This window comes from Mustela lutreola, chromosome 8, assembly GCF_030435805.1.
Source record: "Mustela lutreola isolate mMusLut2 chromosome 8, mMusLut2.pri, whole genome shotgun sequence".
NCBI lineage: Eukaryota > Metazoa > Chordata > Mammalia > Carnivora > Mustelidae > Mustela > Mustela lutreola.
This window is the reverse complement of record NC_081297.1, coordinates 111,161,333-111,177,165: the sequence shown is the minus strand read 5'-3', so window position 1 is coordinate 111,177,165 and position 15,833 is coordinate 111,161,333. Positions and strand designations below refer to the sequence as shown.

The 15,833-nt window shown below is 36.6% G+C and overlaps 1 protein-coding gene across 5 annotated transcripts in view; it reads right to left on the bottom strand.

Annotated features, from left to right (window-relative positions):
* Positions 1-15,833, bottom strand: part of NAV3 (neuron navigator 3) — an 853,944-nt gene that overhangs the window by 52,385 nt on the left and 785,726 nt on the right. For all 5 annotated transcript variants that reach the window (XM_059186398.1, XM_059186399.1, XM_059186402.1 and 2 more), the window contains 2 exons: positions 15,181-15,258; positions 6,004-6,087 (listed from right to left, as the gene is read on the bottom strand). In XM_059186398.1, the coding sequence (XP_059042381.1) occupies positions 6,004-6,087; positions 15,181-15,258 (162 nt within the window). The remainder of the gene's footprint in view (positions 1-6,003; positions 6,088-15,180; positions 15,259-15,833) is intronic.

The following is a 15,833-nucleotide window of genomic DNA, read 5'->3' as shown; positions in this document are numbered from 1 at the left end:
GAGAAGACAGGACCTAGGATGATTCTATACAGGATCTTGGGAATAGATGATCAGATTATACTTTGTTGGTATTTTTCCACTTTTCAAAAGTGGGAACTAAACTGAAATTTCATTCACCTATAATAAGCTCTTCAAGATAACAATGCCTCAGACATCTGCTTTTTCCAAGACAGTTTCTCGTGTAAAACAAGCTGGATGGAGTCAGTATCTTTTCTAACTGCTTTGTACATGTCTCTGAGGCTAACCGAGTTATCAAGGTCAGACTTAGAACGCTTCAAATGAGGTGATCAAATACTTTGTCATAATACTAGCCCTAACCTATTGGCTCTTCCAACCTAATTTCCTAACTACATCTGACCTCCTTCCAAATTTCTCCTGGACACAGGCCTTGCTGAAAATCCTACAAGCTTGGCTCAACCAATTTGAAATTCTAGGCAAGACTTAAAAATTTGCTCTAAACCTGCTTTTGCTTCCTTACACTGGCACTCAGTTAATCTTACACTATCTAGCTGTACCTTCTTTGAACATGTCCTACTCTCCATGCCTATGTATGTGCCTTGAAAGCTTGTAAATTTTTCTACTGAAAGAACCCAACCAGCCCTGACTCTAACAAAATGCTCTAAGTTCCCTGAATTCCAGTAGCACAAGTAACTTGATTCCATGAATAACATGGATTCAAGTTATCCTTTGCTCTAAAAGGCTAGTGAACATATTTTCTGACTCTAGTGATACATATTTTTTAAAGATTTTATTATTTATCTGACAGAGATAGATCACAGTATGCAGAGAGTGAGGGGGAAGCATGCTGAACAGAGAGTCCAATGAGGTGCTCGATCCCAGGACCCTAAGGATCATGACTGAGCCAAAGGCAGAGGTTTTAACCCACTGAGCTACCCAGGCACCCCTCTAGTGATACATTTTTAAAAACACTTCTACATGACAAATATTTTAACCTGAAATGGGAAGAGTTAATGTAAAGACCCAATTCAATGAAATTTTTAGCTAGTTTCACATTATCTATTTTCAGATGATTGGCTTTGCATTTTCTCATTTTTAATGCTTAAGCGTCTATTCATCTAGTCACCAAAAAAGCAGCTTCACAGAGGTAAGAGTGAGCAAACCCCAGACTTCACAGTTGGCATGAAGATCAATATCTGAGCTCTACCACTTCTACAAAAAGATATCCCTCTGTTGTCTCTGACATTCCTGTTAATTAATTATTTTGAGAGAGAGCGAGAGAGAGAGAGAGGCAGAGAGAGCATTTAAGCAGGCTTCATGCCCAGCAGGGAGCTGGATCTCAGTATCACAACCCTGAGATCATGACCTGAGCTGAAATCAAGAGTCAGACATTTAATCAACTGAGCCACCCACGTGCCCCTGTGTTCTGACATTCTAAAAAGACTAACCAAGTACACCTCAATATATGTTCTAATGGCCTCTGGCACAACTGCTACAGGGAAATAATTTGAAAGTCTTCAAATTATCAGTGAGTATAACCTTAGTAAGTTTTTTCAGTAGTTCTGAAAAAAATTCATTCATAAAAATACAGACTTGTAAAATTCTTGCCATTTTGATGACTTGCATTACAGCCTTTGTCATCTGGTATTCTATAACAAAATAAAGTGCTGAACAAAAATTTGAATGGCATTTTTTTTTTCAGTTCTGACAAGGATGGTACAAAGGTCGTACCACTCCAGATGCAGAGAAAAAAGTTATTTTTATCACATGTAATAGATATCTCAGGCCATTAAATTTTAATTCTCTCAAAGAGTCTTGATGGAGAAGTGCTAATAAAGGAACAAGGACCATAAATCCAGGCAAAATTCTTCTTTTGTTCTTAAGATTTTATTTTTTTATTTGACAGAGATCACAAGAAGGCAGAGAGGCAGGCAGAGAGAGAGGGGAAAGCAGGCTCCCCGCTGAGCAGAGAGCCCAATGTGGGACTTGATCCCAGAACCCTGAGCTTATGATCTGAACCAAAGTCAGAAGCTTAACCTACTGAGCCACCCAGGCACCACTCCAGGCAAAATTCTTGATCAGACTATGTAAGTGTCGCCATCTGTCGAACCTTAGGTTAGGTATAGGGCAATACTTAGAGACAATTTCTCTGTCCAGCTAACAAGCATTCATGACAAGTATCTCAATTTTTCCTACTTATAAACTTACTATTATGTAGCATGTAGCCTTCCAGTCGCTACTGAGGATGCTATTAAACTGTCCGGGAAATCCTGATGAACTGATCTTCATTAACTAACTTTTATCATGTTAGTTTAGAGTCAAAAGCCTTGGAATGGCTCCTTATTTTCAAGGACCAAATTCCCTAGACATCTTTCTAGGCTTAGTTTCACATTTTCCTTCTCCAAGTCCCTTAATGTCTCCCTTAATGTCCCTCCTTGCTGCTCATGCTCACTGTGCCCCTTCTTCTACAACATGTAGTCCCCCGTTTTCCTGGAATTCTTCTTCTTCATCCTCCTAGAGCCCAAAGGGCCCTCCCTCTCTGTGCCGCATCTACTCCCATCTCCCACCCATGCCGTCTTCTACCCCTATCCCTACTTCGAACCGTGCCATCTTCACTTCTGGAACCAAAGTCAGGATGCAGTAATCCCCTGTGAGCCCACTCAGGACACTATATTATTATATTTCCAATGGCACCCCAAATTTTCTACCTCCTGAGCGATTCATACATGTCTTTTCCTTCTCACCAGGCTATAAATGTATAAAAGAAGTGCTCTGGTAAGAGAACCAGGATTCCAGATATGGCACCTGGGAACAAGGAAAGATTTTAAGACACTATTCAAGGAAGTGGACTTGGTCTATAAAATCAAGCTAAAATTTTGATACAGCTTTCAGGCTATTGATGCCCTATGATTGTTGAAAATCATACTTTGAAGCCAGAAGAAGTCCGGTCACTTGGATTTGAGTCCCAGCTTCATTTACATTTAAGTATGTAGCCAAGAACATGTAACCATCTTGGTTTTTGTTGCTTCCTGTGTTAGCATCCCACCTTGCCTCCCAATATCCTCACTCTCAACATTCTCAGTGGTGCTGATCCTCACCTGGAATCCTGTATTTATAATCCTAACCTATCACCTATTAGAAAATAAACTGTATTTTATATTAGAACCAGTTATAAACTAGGATATAAACAGCATGTGTGTATGTGTATATAAATAAAATGCATACATATATTATATGTAGTATATGTTACCTACATATATGTATTTCACTGCTGAATTCTCACTAGCTAGACCCGTCTCTCATACACAGTAGAAATTCAACATAGCTTTGGTGAATGATTAAATGGACAAATGAGCCTTGGAACTCGAAGAACAGAGTTTCAAAACCTCTGCTCTATATGCACTAATCTTTTTCCCAGGATTGTTGGATCACCAGAGAGCAATATACCCTTTTATCTCAGCTCCCTAAAGAAATGACTTTACTGAAATATGATTAAATGTTATGCCCTCAGCTTTTAGAGAAATGTCTATTTGAACAGCAGTTTTGCCTTTTGTTATTCCATGACCCCAATTTAAGAAACTTTACAATAAATTTGTCCTTGAATTCAGTGCCAAAAAGTTTTTCACTTCGATCTAAATTATGCTCTTCTGGTCAGAAAATGAGAACAGACGGGCCAAGCAATCTCCCTTTGTGCCTTAGCCTCCTTGACATTCAACTCCTTTCAGTGCTTTGTGGTACCGATTACACAGGCTCAGGCATCTTATTATATACATTCCTCTGCTTGTTTGCACTAGATTCTGTTATGGAATTGTGCCATTTCATATTGCAATTAATTTTATGATTCCCAAAGCCACCTTGGAAGTACGCAAGTTATAAATCTCAGATTAGTAAAATAAACAACTTACTAATGTTGTTGTGTGTGTACAGCTTGGATTGAGACATGCAATCACTTTATTTTCAGTTAAAAAATGGCAAGGCAATTTCAGACACCATGATATCTTCTGAGAAAATTTTATAATTTTGGCAATGTTCCTTTATGGTTAATGTGCACACAGTTATAAAATTCCGTGTATTATGCAGATACATTTAAAAACACTCAGGCATTATTCAGAGGCATTACAAATTAACAAATGCATCATAGTTTTTCAATATCTATGAGAAGTTTAACTTATAAATACAAAAGAATCGAAGGAAATATGGGATGGTAAAAAATGCTAATTTTGATTTCTTGAAGACACTGAGACTTGAAATACTAACCATGATTTTTAGCAAGACACTGGCATATGATCAATGATGAATTTGGTTTAACCTACATTTTTTTTTTAAGGGAAAAAAGGAGGGAAATGTAAAGAAAGGTAATATTTTTTTTGGACTACCCACTGTATGTGGCCTTAGATCGTATCTTGTTTATTGCTCAGAGTGATTCTGCAAGGTAGTTATTATAAACCTGACTTCTGAAATGATGACCGTGAGGGTCAGCAAAAGAAGATTCGACAGCTCTTAAGAGGTTCCCCGAGATTCATACTCAAGCTTCCCTGGGCTCCAGCATTCATATTCTTCCCCACTTAGCTGCCCTAAATGACCTCGTCATCCTGTTTGCTGAGCTCTTAGGTTACATAGTGAAGTGGTAAACTGGAGGGCTTCTCTCTTCTTCAAAAAAAGATGAAGATAAAATTCCTGTGCCCCAGAGGCATTTGTCACCTTCCCTTACAGAACAGGTTTGACAGGGATGCACAGTATTCTCTTCCATGGGCAGGGGAAAATCTCTGAAATAGGAGAATGAAGATAAGGGCGAATAAAACAGAGCTTGCTAATTACACCAGGCTAGTACAGGAATATTTAGTTTTCTCCTGAGTTTAATTGGTCTGTTCATTCAGGTGTTTTTTGGTTTTGTTTTTTTTTTTAACTTAAAAAAATGGTAAACTGACAAAATGGTAACATATACTAGTTCTCTAAAGCTAATGACATACTTTACAGAACTGAAGACAAAACTGAAGCCATTTCTCAGGACAGAAATAGGTACTGATTCTGAAAATATCCAAAGCCTTCTTGATTTTGGATCTCTTTGGAAATTAGACGAAAACTATGGACGTCTGCTCATATTATGCCCATATGCAGTTTTTACAAATGTTTCCGTATAGTTTTGGAGACTTCATCTGTCTCTTACACTGATCCAAGGTCTCAGGTCAGGTTTACCAAAATAATGGCTGAGAGGTAAGTTACTGGTCCTCCCATGGAAAGTGTCCATTTTCTTTCCTGGCAACATGAACCTTTTTGATATGTTTGCCTCATGAACTAAATTCTCCTGTTTCTTTCTTTTTAGAGTTCCTTCCCCCCCTTCCATAAAACCCTTTGAGTTTATTTTAAGATTTTTGATATGAGTTAACTTTACTTTTCAAAGACAGCAATCCCAGATGCCAATTAACCCACATTACTCCAAAAGGACACAAATTTTCATTTAGCGTTCTATATTTCTAAACTTCAGCTCAGGATCAGTGTTTCAGCCTCTTGTCCCACAGATGATGTAACGTGAGCCCCTTCCTTTACAGAGTCCTCACCTCTCCTCCAGACTTTCTCCACAGCCATCTCTGCCTATAGCCATCATCTGTATCTGGGTTTACAGACCACGTGTTTGTGAAAATTCTTATCGGAGTGTAATTCTTGCCAACTGTATAACAAGTTGTTCCCAGAATATTCTAACTCTTCTTCTATACAACTGTTTCTCTTCCTAAACATTGGTATTCTTTTAATAGGTCCAACCTGGAGTAAAATAATAGAATGCCTGGGAAGAACTTCGTGCGTGTGGGCCCGTGTGTGTGTGTGTGTGCATGTGATATGTGAGCTCTACTATGGGTTAAACTGAATCATATGTCTTTAAAACTTAAAATTTGAAAAGAAAAAGTATTATCTTGTCATTTTCCAGTTTAGGGTGTAATGTATCCTCTGCCACATTATGTTTAAGGAGCTGCCCCTCGTGCATTGTTTAAACATTCTCTGCATCTTGCTGTCTTATTTCAAGCCCCCCGTGGCAATTCTTGGACATACCTTCTGTTCTGCTGTCATGGTTAGACTCTGCAGCCGGCCAGTCATATTCCCTAAACTCTTCTCAAAAGCTGCTACGAGGTGAGCCTGGGAACAAAAATGGAAGGAACACGTTTTGAATGTCAGAACCTTATGTGGATGGATGACAACTCTTGATTTTATAAAATGCTTAATTTCAGGTATTCTAACTCTTTAAATACCAAGACCATCATGGTTAGCTTTCAATGACGACTCTCCTTCAATGTAAATCTTTGTTTATGTCATTTCTAAAATTCAGTTTAAATTCAGCGCTTCCATCTCTTGACATTTAATGTGAGTTCAACTTCTGAAAAGGGATGGTATTTTGCAAATAACAACACCTTCTGACTTGCATATCACAGAGGATTTGACACCCAAAATACTGAATAAAGTTCAGAGTTACCAAGTTTTTAGACTTAAAGCTCAAGAGGAGGCCACTGCCACCGTCAATGGACAAATGTTTCTCATTTTTATACGTGCATGATGACCTTTGGAGATACTGTTAGCTCCTTCATTGTCATGATCCTCTTTTTCAAGTGTCAGACATCTGCTGACAGCTAACACACGATCTTTCCTCTTTTTGTGTGTACAAAGAATGGAATCAGAAAGAGTTGTCTTCACTTTCCAAACTCCTTTCAATAAGAGAGCTTTTATTTCTACTTTATTCCCTTCAACTAAGGAAGTGCGGGGAGGCCAGCTAGAGATGATATTCAGTCACATTTTATTCAAGTTTTCATGGATTTTGGGTTTTATTTTAAATCTCAGGGAATTATACATATTGAGGTATAAGACACTAACTCTTATGATTAAGAAGTATTTGACAATATTACAGCTCTTGAATAGGCCAGTGTCTGTTGGCATGCCATTATCCAACAGCTTCACTCACAGAATATTAAGCATGGAGAGGTGCTTCAATCTTTCACTGTTGCTGGAGGAGACCTACAGGTGCCTTTTAAAAAATTTTTTATTTATACATTTTAATCAACATATAATGTATTATTTGCTTCGGGGTACATGTCTGCGAATCATCAGTCTTCCACAATTCACAGCATCCACCAAAGCACATACCCTCCCCAATGTCCATCACCCAGCCACCCTCTTCCTACCCCTCCCACCCCCCAGCAATTCTCAGTTTGTTTTCTGAGACTGAGAGTCTCTTATGGTTTGTCTCCCTCTCCCAGTCCTATCCTGTCTTATCTTAGACTGATTGAATTTTATTATGCCCTCACAAAGATACAATGATAGAACATTTTACACCTTACATCTGTAAAAAACTATACGTGTCAAGGGTGGGGAAATTTGGCAATCCTTGGCAAAACATTAATTTTTTAAGAGAAGGGAGTAAAAGGACTTATTAAAATACATCACCTTGTTACTCTAGTAGAGCTGAAAAGCTGAGGTAACTATTATCAGACAGATGCCAGAAGTCCCAAGAATTAGGGCACTAGAAATTTATTCCATTAGTTGTAACAGCTAGAAGTTTATTCCACTACTGATAACAGCAAGAATTTTATACCATTATTGGTAACAGCTAGAATGTATAAGTCTCTTTCATTAGTATCACATATAAAGGCATCTTTGTTCCTAGCTCTGAGCTTATCTTGTGCTCCCTTTCTTTTCCTGACACAGCAATATAAAGAGCATTTGTGAAGAATACTTCAATTAATCTTCAGTCCACCAGTACAACTCTTTATTCTTTTTCCACTCTCTCTTGTCTCCATCTCCCCACCCCCTGTCCCACCAACTGGCTGGCTCTCTCTCTCTCTCTCTCTCAATCTCATACACACACACACACACATGCATATAACCTTGAGAATTATACTCCAAGGCTAGTTAGCAGATTTATTAGGATAAATAACACTCTTTAAAAACAAACAAACAAACAAACAGTATCTCGTAGTTGAAAATGTTTCCAACAACAAGGAATATCCTTACATCAGACTTACTATATCAGAGATTAGCATAAGGTTATGTTCCATTTTCTCTCATACAAAAACTTTTTTATTGTAAAAAAAATTTAAGTGAATAAAACCATATTAACCATATTAAAAGTGAACAAAATGAAAACGCAGCTCACTGGTTTCTCAAGTGAACATTCATACACTCACCAGCCACGTCAAGAAGATTGTAGAAGTTCTCCCTTTCCTTTCTCCTGTCTTCCCCTCTCCCTGCCCCAAAGATAACCACTATTATTGTAACACTTATGATAATTATTTTCTTCCTTCTCTTTATAGTTACACAACTAAGCTTGCATCTCTAAACACCATGTTTTAGCTTGTCTATTTTTAAAACTACCAGAGTGGAATCATATGCCACAATTTTTTTGACTGTTTTCCTTTTCTTAACATTGTGTTTCTGAGATTCAAACATGTGGTATGTCACAGGGGTTAGATTTTTGCTGGAATGCATTGCTTTATGTGATTTATAATATATTTGTCCATGATTGACCATTTGTGCTGATTTCCATTTAGGTTATTAACAATAATCCTGCTGTGACTATACAATGGGTTACTAACTCCTAAAATAAAATCTCTCACTTTCTTTTAGAATAGAGAAAATTCTGGCTGGAAATCACTGTTAATATGTACTAAAAGAAATGCAAGATTCTACTCAATATTGTAATTTTAATTCTCCCAAACAACTGTGCAACTTTATTATCAGATATGTAAACTTGAATGTATAAACTCAGAAGGAAATTTTACTTTTACCTTCTATGCATATTTTCTCAGTTAAACAGGAGTTAAAATATGACAAAGAAAATAGGAATGTGAATATGCTGAATAAATATACTGCTTGTATTTTGTAGCTATTAGTTAATACAAAACATTCACTATGACAATGTCAGTTTTTAATTTTTGGAACATTGCCATTCATTAATTACTCATACGAAAATGTATAAGTAGTTACCAAAGAACATTTTAAGTCACATTATTCTCCATGAAAAATATGTTGTGAGTATGTTAGTGCAATACTGCTTTAAATTTAAAGGTTTAAATTTAAATTTAAACCTAAGGCCTTGGCTTAGGTTGTCAGATTAACTTTGTTACTTTAAAGGTAATACAGGTTAAATTTCTCACCAGTTGGATTAATGGAAAGGGAGTCCAAGAGACCAATAACAGAAACCATTCTTACCAGTGATGATCTTTGTCAACTCAGTGGAAGGAAAATGGAAAATAAAACAAATTGACTATAGGGCAATAGATCTTACCTGAAAAACTTAATAAAACGATGACTTTTTTTTTTTTTTAAATTGTGGATTTTTATGGGGGCTATTGATCATGGTTTACTTGCTGCTGACTTTTTCATTACCAGCTGCATAATTTTCAAGCCAGAGCAAAATTATATCAATATGATACAATCCCTGACTTGTATTAGTTAAAGTTTGTCAAGGGAATAAAATAGACACAGATGCATATTAGTTAAGGGAAGGTATTTCTGGTACATACTGTCTTTAGTTTTAGAATCCCATAATATAATCTGAATCTTTACAAAAAGAGAATTATTGTGCTGCTAAGTGGTAAGATGGAAAATTACGAAAAGTGCCTGCATTGTACTCACTCACCCAGAATTTAGTGACAGTCCATCAACCAAAAAAGATATACATAGATTTATATGGAGATGTATATAAATGTGACTTTACATTTGAAAATCAATAGATGTACTGAAAATGATTCTGAAATTATTATAAATAAGGTTTTGCATTTCTTTTACACATCATAAAATTGTTCCTTCAGTGTTTGTCATTGTTAAAACGTACAAAATTGTTTTCTGTAAAAGGAGATGCAGAAAAGCAAGAGTAACTGCCAGAATACATAAAAATATTAAATAGAGCAAAAAATAGGACACAATCCTAAACAAAATAATACCCGAGAGATTTTTGGCTAAAAGACATATGTGCTGAAAGGGAAAAAAAAAAAAAAGTACCCTTTGTTTTGTGACATATTCATTCAGTGGTATCTTTGAAAAATTGAAATAATAATGTCTTAGTACCCATTTCTAAATATGTAAGAGCTGAGGTTCATAAACAAAATATATTAGAACATAAACTAATGCTCCCCATCAGACTTGGCTGTAGGGAGGGGCAGGTGAGAGGCCAGAGGGCCCCTGGCCCCTGCATGATATGACCATATGTTCACAGATGCTTGCTGGGGTGCTCCTCTTTTCTTCCTGTTCATAGGTGGGTACTGATTCAGGGAAGGTTGGACAGCAGTCTGCCAACATACGCTCTCTCCTTTCTAAAAACATCCTAGTAGAAAGGGCTTTATAGAGAGTCCTCCAGGGGCTTTCTGAAGCTCTAATGAGAGAACTTCAAAAGTGGATGGGAAGACTCAGTGCACATTCTACTGAATGAAGGTTTGCTTTACCAGTCAAATGAGGAGTGAGTTGGTTGGACACCTTTCTAATTTACCACTGCTCCTTTTTTTTTTTTTTAAGGTCTATTTATTTATTAGAGAGGGAGAGAGAGAGAGAGAGAGAGAGAGAGAGAAAGCAGTGGGAGAGGGAAAGAGAATCTCAAGCAGAATCCACCCTGAGCACAGAGCCCAACATGGGGCTTGATCTCACAACCCTGAGATCATGACCTGAGCCAAAACCAAGAGTCAGATGCTTAACTGACTGCCCTACCCAGGCATACCTGCTGCTGCTCCTTTTAACAAAGTGGGGATGAAGCATTTTAGTAGAGAAGCAGGTAAGTTTCAAACGTAAAAATTAAAACATGGGTCATTGTGTAGACTCTTTATAAAAAGATTATTGCCTGGATCAAACACAGATCAACTAAGAGATCAATTAAAAAAAAAACCCAGGGGCGCCTGGATGGCTCAGTGGGTTAAGCCGCTGCCTTCGGCTCAGGTCATGATCCCAATGTCCTGGGATCGAGCCCCGCATCGGGCTCTCTGCTCATCTGGGAGCCTGCTTCCTTCTCTCTCTCTCTGCCTACTTGTGATCTCTCTCTGTCAAACAAATAAATAAAATCTTAAAAAAAAAAAAACCCACATTAAGAAAAATCATTTTAGTCCTGATAGAGTGATTAAATATTGAGTAAAAAATGAATATCTAGATACTTAAATAATCTTTAAATTTCAAAAAATAACAAATAATTAAAATCTTATCTCAGGGCACCTGGGTGGCTCAGTCAGTTAGGCGTCTGCCTTTGACTCAGGTCATGATCCCAAGGTCCCGGGATGAAGCCTGGCGTAGGGCTCCCCGCTCAGCGAGTAATCTACTTCTCCCTCTGCTTGCCACTTCCCTTGCTTGTGCTTGCTCGTCTCTCTCAAATAATAAATAAAATCTTTAAAAAATCATGGCTCCTTTGCTACTTCACTTCTATACAATAATGCTCATTGTAGTGATCTTATTCAACCAGAAACTAAAAGGTTTACTCTTTTACTCTTTTAGTCTAAATAAAGCTTTTATCTAAAGGTTTTACTATTTTAGTCAAAATAAACTAAAAAAAATACAAGGTTTATCTTTACTTCCAATAGGATTACAAGGTTAAAAATAATTTTTGGCTTATATTAAAAAGTTCTGTACAGAGAATTTCATTCAGTCTGTATTATGATTAATTCCTGCATATGTATAATATGTATATGTATAATATATGTATATATATAATATTTATATGTATAATATATGTATAATATAAGCATATATTACGCACATCAACAGATATTAGCAAATATCTGAATTTGTTACTTTGAATATCTGAACATATTCTCTGAATGAAATTCAAATGCAGTATTTTTTAGAACTATTTTTTAGAAAAAATAAAATATTAACAAAAAAATTCTATGATGATTTATATGCTCTGAGATCTAAAGTGACATTGTAAACCAAATGGTAAAGAAAGTAAGTTCATAATGATTTACAGTGAATAGGTAACTTATGAGTAATTTGAATTTCTAAATGTATAAAGATTATATGTGTAAAAATACAAATTGACATAGACATACAAGACCACTGAGTAGAAAACCATGATAGAAATTTATCATGGTTTGTTTTATCCAATGACATATGAAGGGATATTTTGGTTGTTTGTGATTTTTTAAAAAATAAAGTTGCCATATATATAGTTTTTTTCTGTGGCTCTTAGGTGATTTCAGAATATTTATAAAATGTATTATGAAGTGAAAAAAAAAAGGCATGCAAAATAGGATATAATTTAGGTTCCCATCCATGTGCAAAAAGCACTACTAAGGGTAACATAGATGTGGCAAGGGGAAGCTGGAGACATTTGGGCATTTTCTCTAAGATCAGCACTTTTTAAACAAAATTGTCTATTTGCCACTACTTCCTCTAATTCTGTATTCATTCCTTTTTCCATTATTGTTCCTTGAGGAGACATTGTAGATGCTTTATTCCTAATAGTCCCCTTTCTCCATGATGTTATAATACCATAGATGTGTGGGATACCTGTTTATGTACTCTAGGAGTAATTGCTTTATGGATAAAAGGTATAAGATTTTTCACCAAAAAAAAAAACAAAAACAAAAAAAAAAAACAAACAAAAAAACAATTTTCACCCTCTGGTGGTCCTACCAATGCTCTGCAGAGAGTATCTGAGGTAAGGTCATGAAAACACATTAGTGAAAATCAGTGTGGTCTGTATGACCGGAGCACAAATGGTAGGTAGCCAATGACTGACACCTTTAAAATATTTTTGCTCCCTTTCCAAACAATGGCACAGAGTCAAATTTCAGGACTGCTCCCTTATGTTAAAATTTGGTTGCTCCTGTGTGTGTGTGTGTGTGTGCGTGTGTGTACGTGCGCACGTACGTGTAAGCCTTTGCAAGTGTGTACTACATATCTGTATTCATGGCTATAAAAACAGATCAATGTTGAAAGGAAATGCAAGAAACTAACAATTGAACACTACATGGCCATAAAAAAGGAGGAGATTGTGCCTTTTGAGACAACATAAATGGACCTTAAGTTATTATGCTAAGTGAAACACAAATGAGAGAAAAGAGAAAAGCAAATGGCGTATGGTTCCACTTTTAAATGAAATCTTAAAAAAAAAAAAAAAAAAAAAAACGAACAAGCAAAAAGTAGAACCAGAACTAAAAATACAGAGAATGAACTGATGGGGGCAGAGGGGAAGCAGGTGGACAAACAGGTGAAGGGGAGAGGGAGACACAGGCCTCAGTTCGTGGAATGAGTAAATCATGGGAACAGAAAACAGAGCACAAACGATACAGTTAATGATACTGTAATAGTGATGTAATGGAAAAGATGGTGACCAGTTCTTGCAGTGAACGTAGCATAATGTACGAATTTGTCATATCACTAAGCTGCACACCTGACACCAATGTCACATCATGTGTCAACTATTACCCCCACCCCAACCCAACAACTATATTTAGGAAGGGTATCTGAGGGAAAAACAAATATATATATATATATATATATATATTTTTTTTTTTTTTTAAAAGATTTTATTTATTTATTTGACAGACAGAGATCACAAGCAGGCAGAGAGGCAGGCAGAGAGAGAGAGAGGAGGAAGCAGGCTCCCTGCCGAGCAGAGAGCCCGATGTGGGGCTCGATCCCAGGACCCTGAGATCATGACCTGAGCCGAAGGCAGTGGCTTAACCCACTGAGCCACCCAGGCGCCCTATATTTTTTATTATATACTTTTTTTAGTTTCAGTTTTCCCTTTTAATACCATATGCATGTAATGCTTTTTAAACGGCAACACTTTAAAAATACTAGAAAAGCCCCAATTCCATAATGTAGAGAGGATGTTTATTATGCTAAGACCTGCGTATATAAATTCAGGCGAGAGACATTTACACAATAAAGTAAAATCCTGATGAATCATTAAAGACATCTACAAATATCTTGGTTATCCAAGGCATAGGGCCTGTCACTGAGCCTTCCTCATAAAAGATAAACCCAACCCAGTGTGTTTTTGACACTTACATTTGACATTTACACTATCATATGTCCTCTTGGTAAAGATTCAGGAGCCCAGACAGAGTATTTTAAACTATTATTCATCCAGCCTCTAGTATAAAATTTATAGCTGCTTCTGAACTATTTAAGACTTATTCTTATATGTAAACTATACTCTTCCAGTATTGCCCCCAAATTCTCTAAAACTCTGAGTTTTAACAATCCCCCGATAACATCTATAAAAATAAATACACACAATCCCAAATTAATCTGATTCTCCCAAAGTTGAGAAGATAAAACCCCTTCAAACACACTGTGAAAATGAATCTACGGTGAGGGAAATGACTTCCTTACATGCTGTGGAAGTTATATTTTACCATACTTTTTATCCTTAAAATCCCTCTTAATCAAGTCCTACCCTGTGGGACTACACCTGCTCTCTCTTGCTATGTCCTGCTTTGTCCAGGATGTAGAAAAACCTCAATGGAGAGCAGGGATTGGTGAGGCAGATGAGGGTCCCAAAGCTACACCATCCAACTGAGCAGATTAATGTTGAAGGGATGTGGCAGGACATATGGCAAAACAGCAGGAGCTTCCTTAGTCCTCACTGCTGCTCCCGACTCTATGCTGCTTAGGACCAGGCACAATGCCACACGGTCCCCTGTACTATTCTGCATCTGTTCTCAGGACTCCCTAGCACACTGAAAGATTGAAAGATATCCAATAAATGTTAATATTATTGATGGTCTTTGTTGGCATTTTTTTTTTTGCCATTCTCAATGGGTCAAACTGTTGTGAGAAGGCTGCCAAAATTTTTAAGAGAACTATCTCTCATTTACAGTATTGCTCAGATACCCAAATTTGAACCTATTTTTTTTTGGGGGGGGGGGATGGGATTTAATTGGATGCTTAACTAAATTGCACTGAAGAAGTCAGGGCACATAGAATTTTTTATCTTCCAAAGTTAATAGCTATCAACCCCCAACCGTATGGTGGCTTGAAAAAAAAAAAAAAATCTAAGGAGAGTAATAAAAATAAGACATAAGAAAAGAGATAGCTCTTGAAACTGTTACTAATATTTCCAACTTTAGAAGAAATAAAAATTAACCATGTCAATTAGGGTTTACATTTCATTAGTCAATGTGCAGGAAAGTTTACCTTTATATGAGTGACTGAAGACTGTTTTGGGACATTTAAAGTTTGCAAAATTATCCCATTTACTACATACAAATCTGTTTTAATATATCAAAAAAAGAATCAAAAGTGACTTACATTTGCTGAAAGTTGAGATGTGAGGGTAGCAACTTTTTCTTGTGAGGCAACCAGTTCTCGCCGCAGTTTGTGGATTTGCTGAGTGTAATTTAAAAAGATCAGTTCAATAAGCTAGATTTTTCCTTAAAACTAAGAATTCAATCCAAGAAAGTAAATACTGTATTTCGCTCATGCAACCTCTTAATTAGTGTATCAGTACTAATTCCTGAAAAACCAAAGAAATGTGAGCACTAGCTAAATATATAGTAACAGTGGAATTCCACGTGTCAGGAGAGGTAAGTGACTATGTTCAAGGTTAGGACTCAAATGCTTAAAGGATGCTTGCTTGCTCCATGGTTCCACTTTCCTGGCTCTAGAATCAGCTGACTTTCTCTATTGATTTTTCTAGCTCTGGGAATTAGTGATAATAAAGCTCAGGCAGTAAAATATTTTCTTTTTAAAAACTAAATATACACATACACATTTCTTCTAGGTCCTCATTTAGCAAAAAGTACTGAATATTCTAGCATAGTGTTTAGCATGGAGTTTTAGCAAAAAAAATTTCAGTTTTTTTGATGCATGCTTATTTTAATTTTCTGTAGTTTGGCAACTTCCAGAAGCTGTAGACTATCCTGGAGTCACTGAAAGTTGGCTTATTTCCAGATATATTGAGT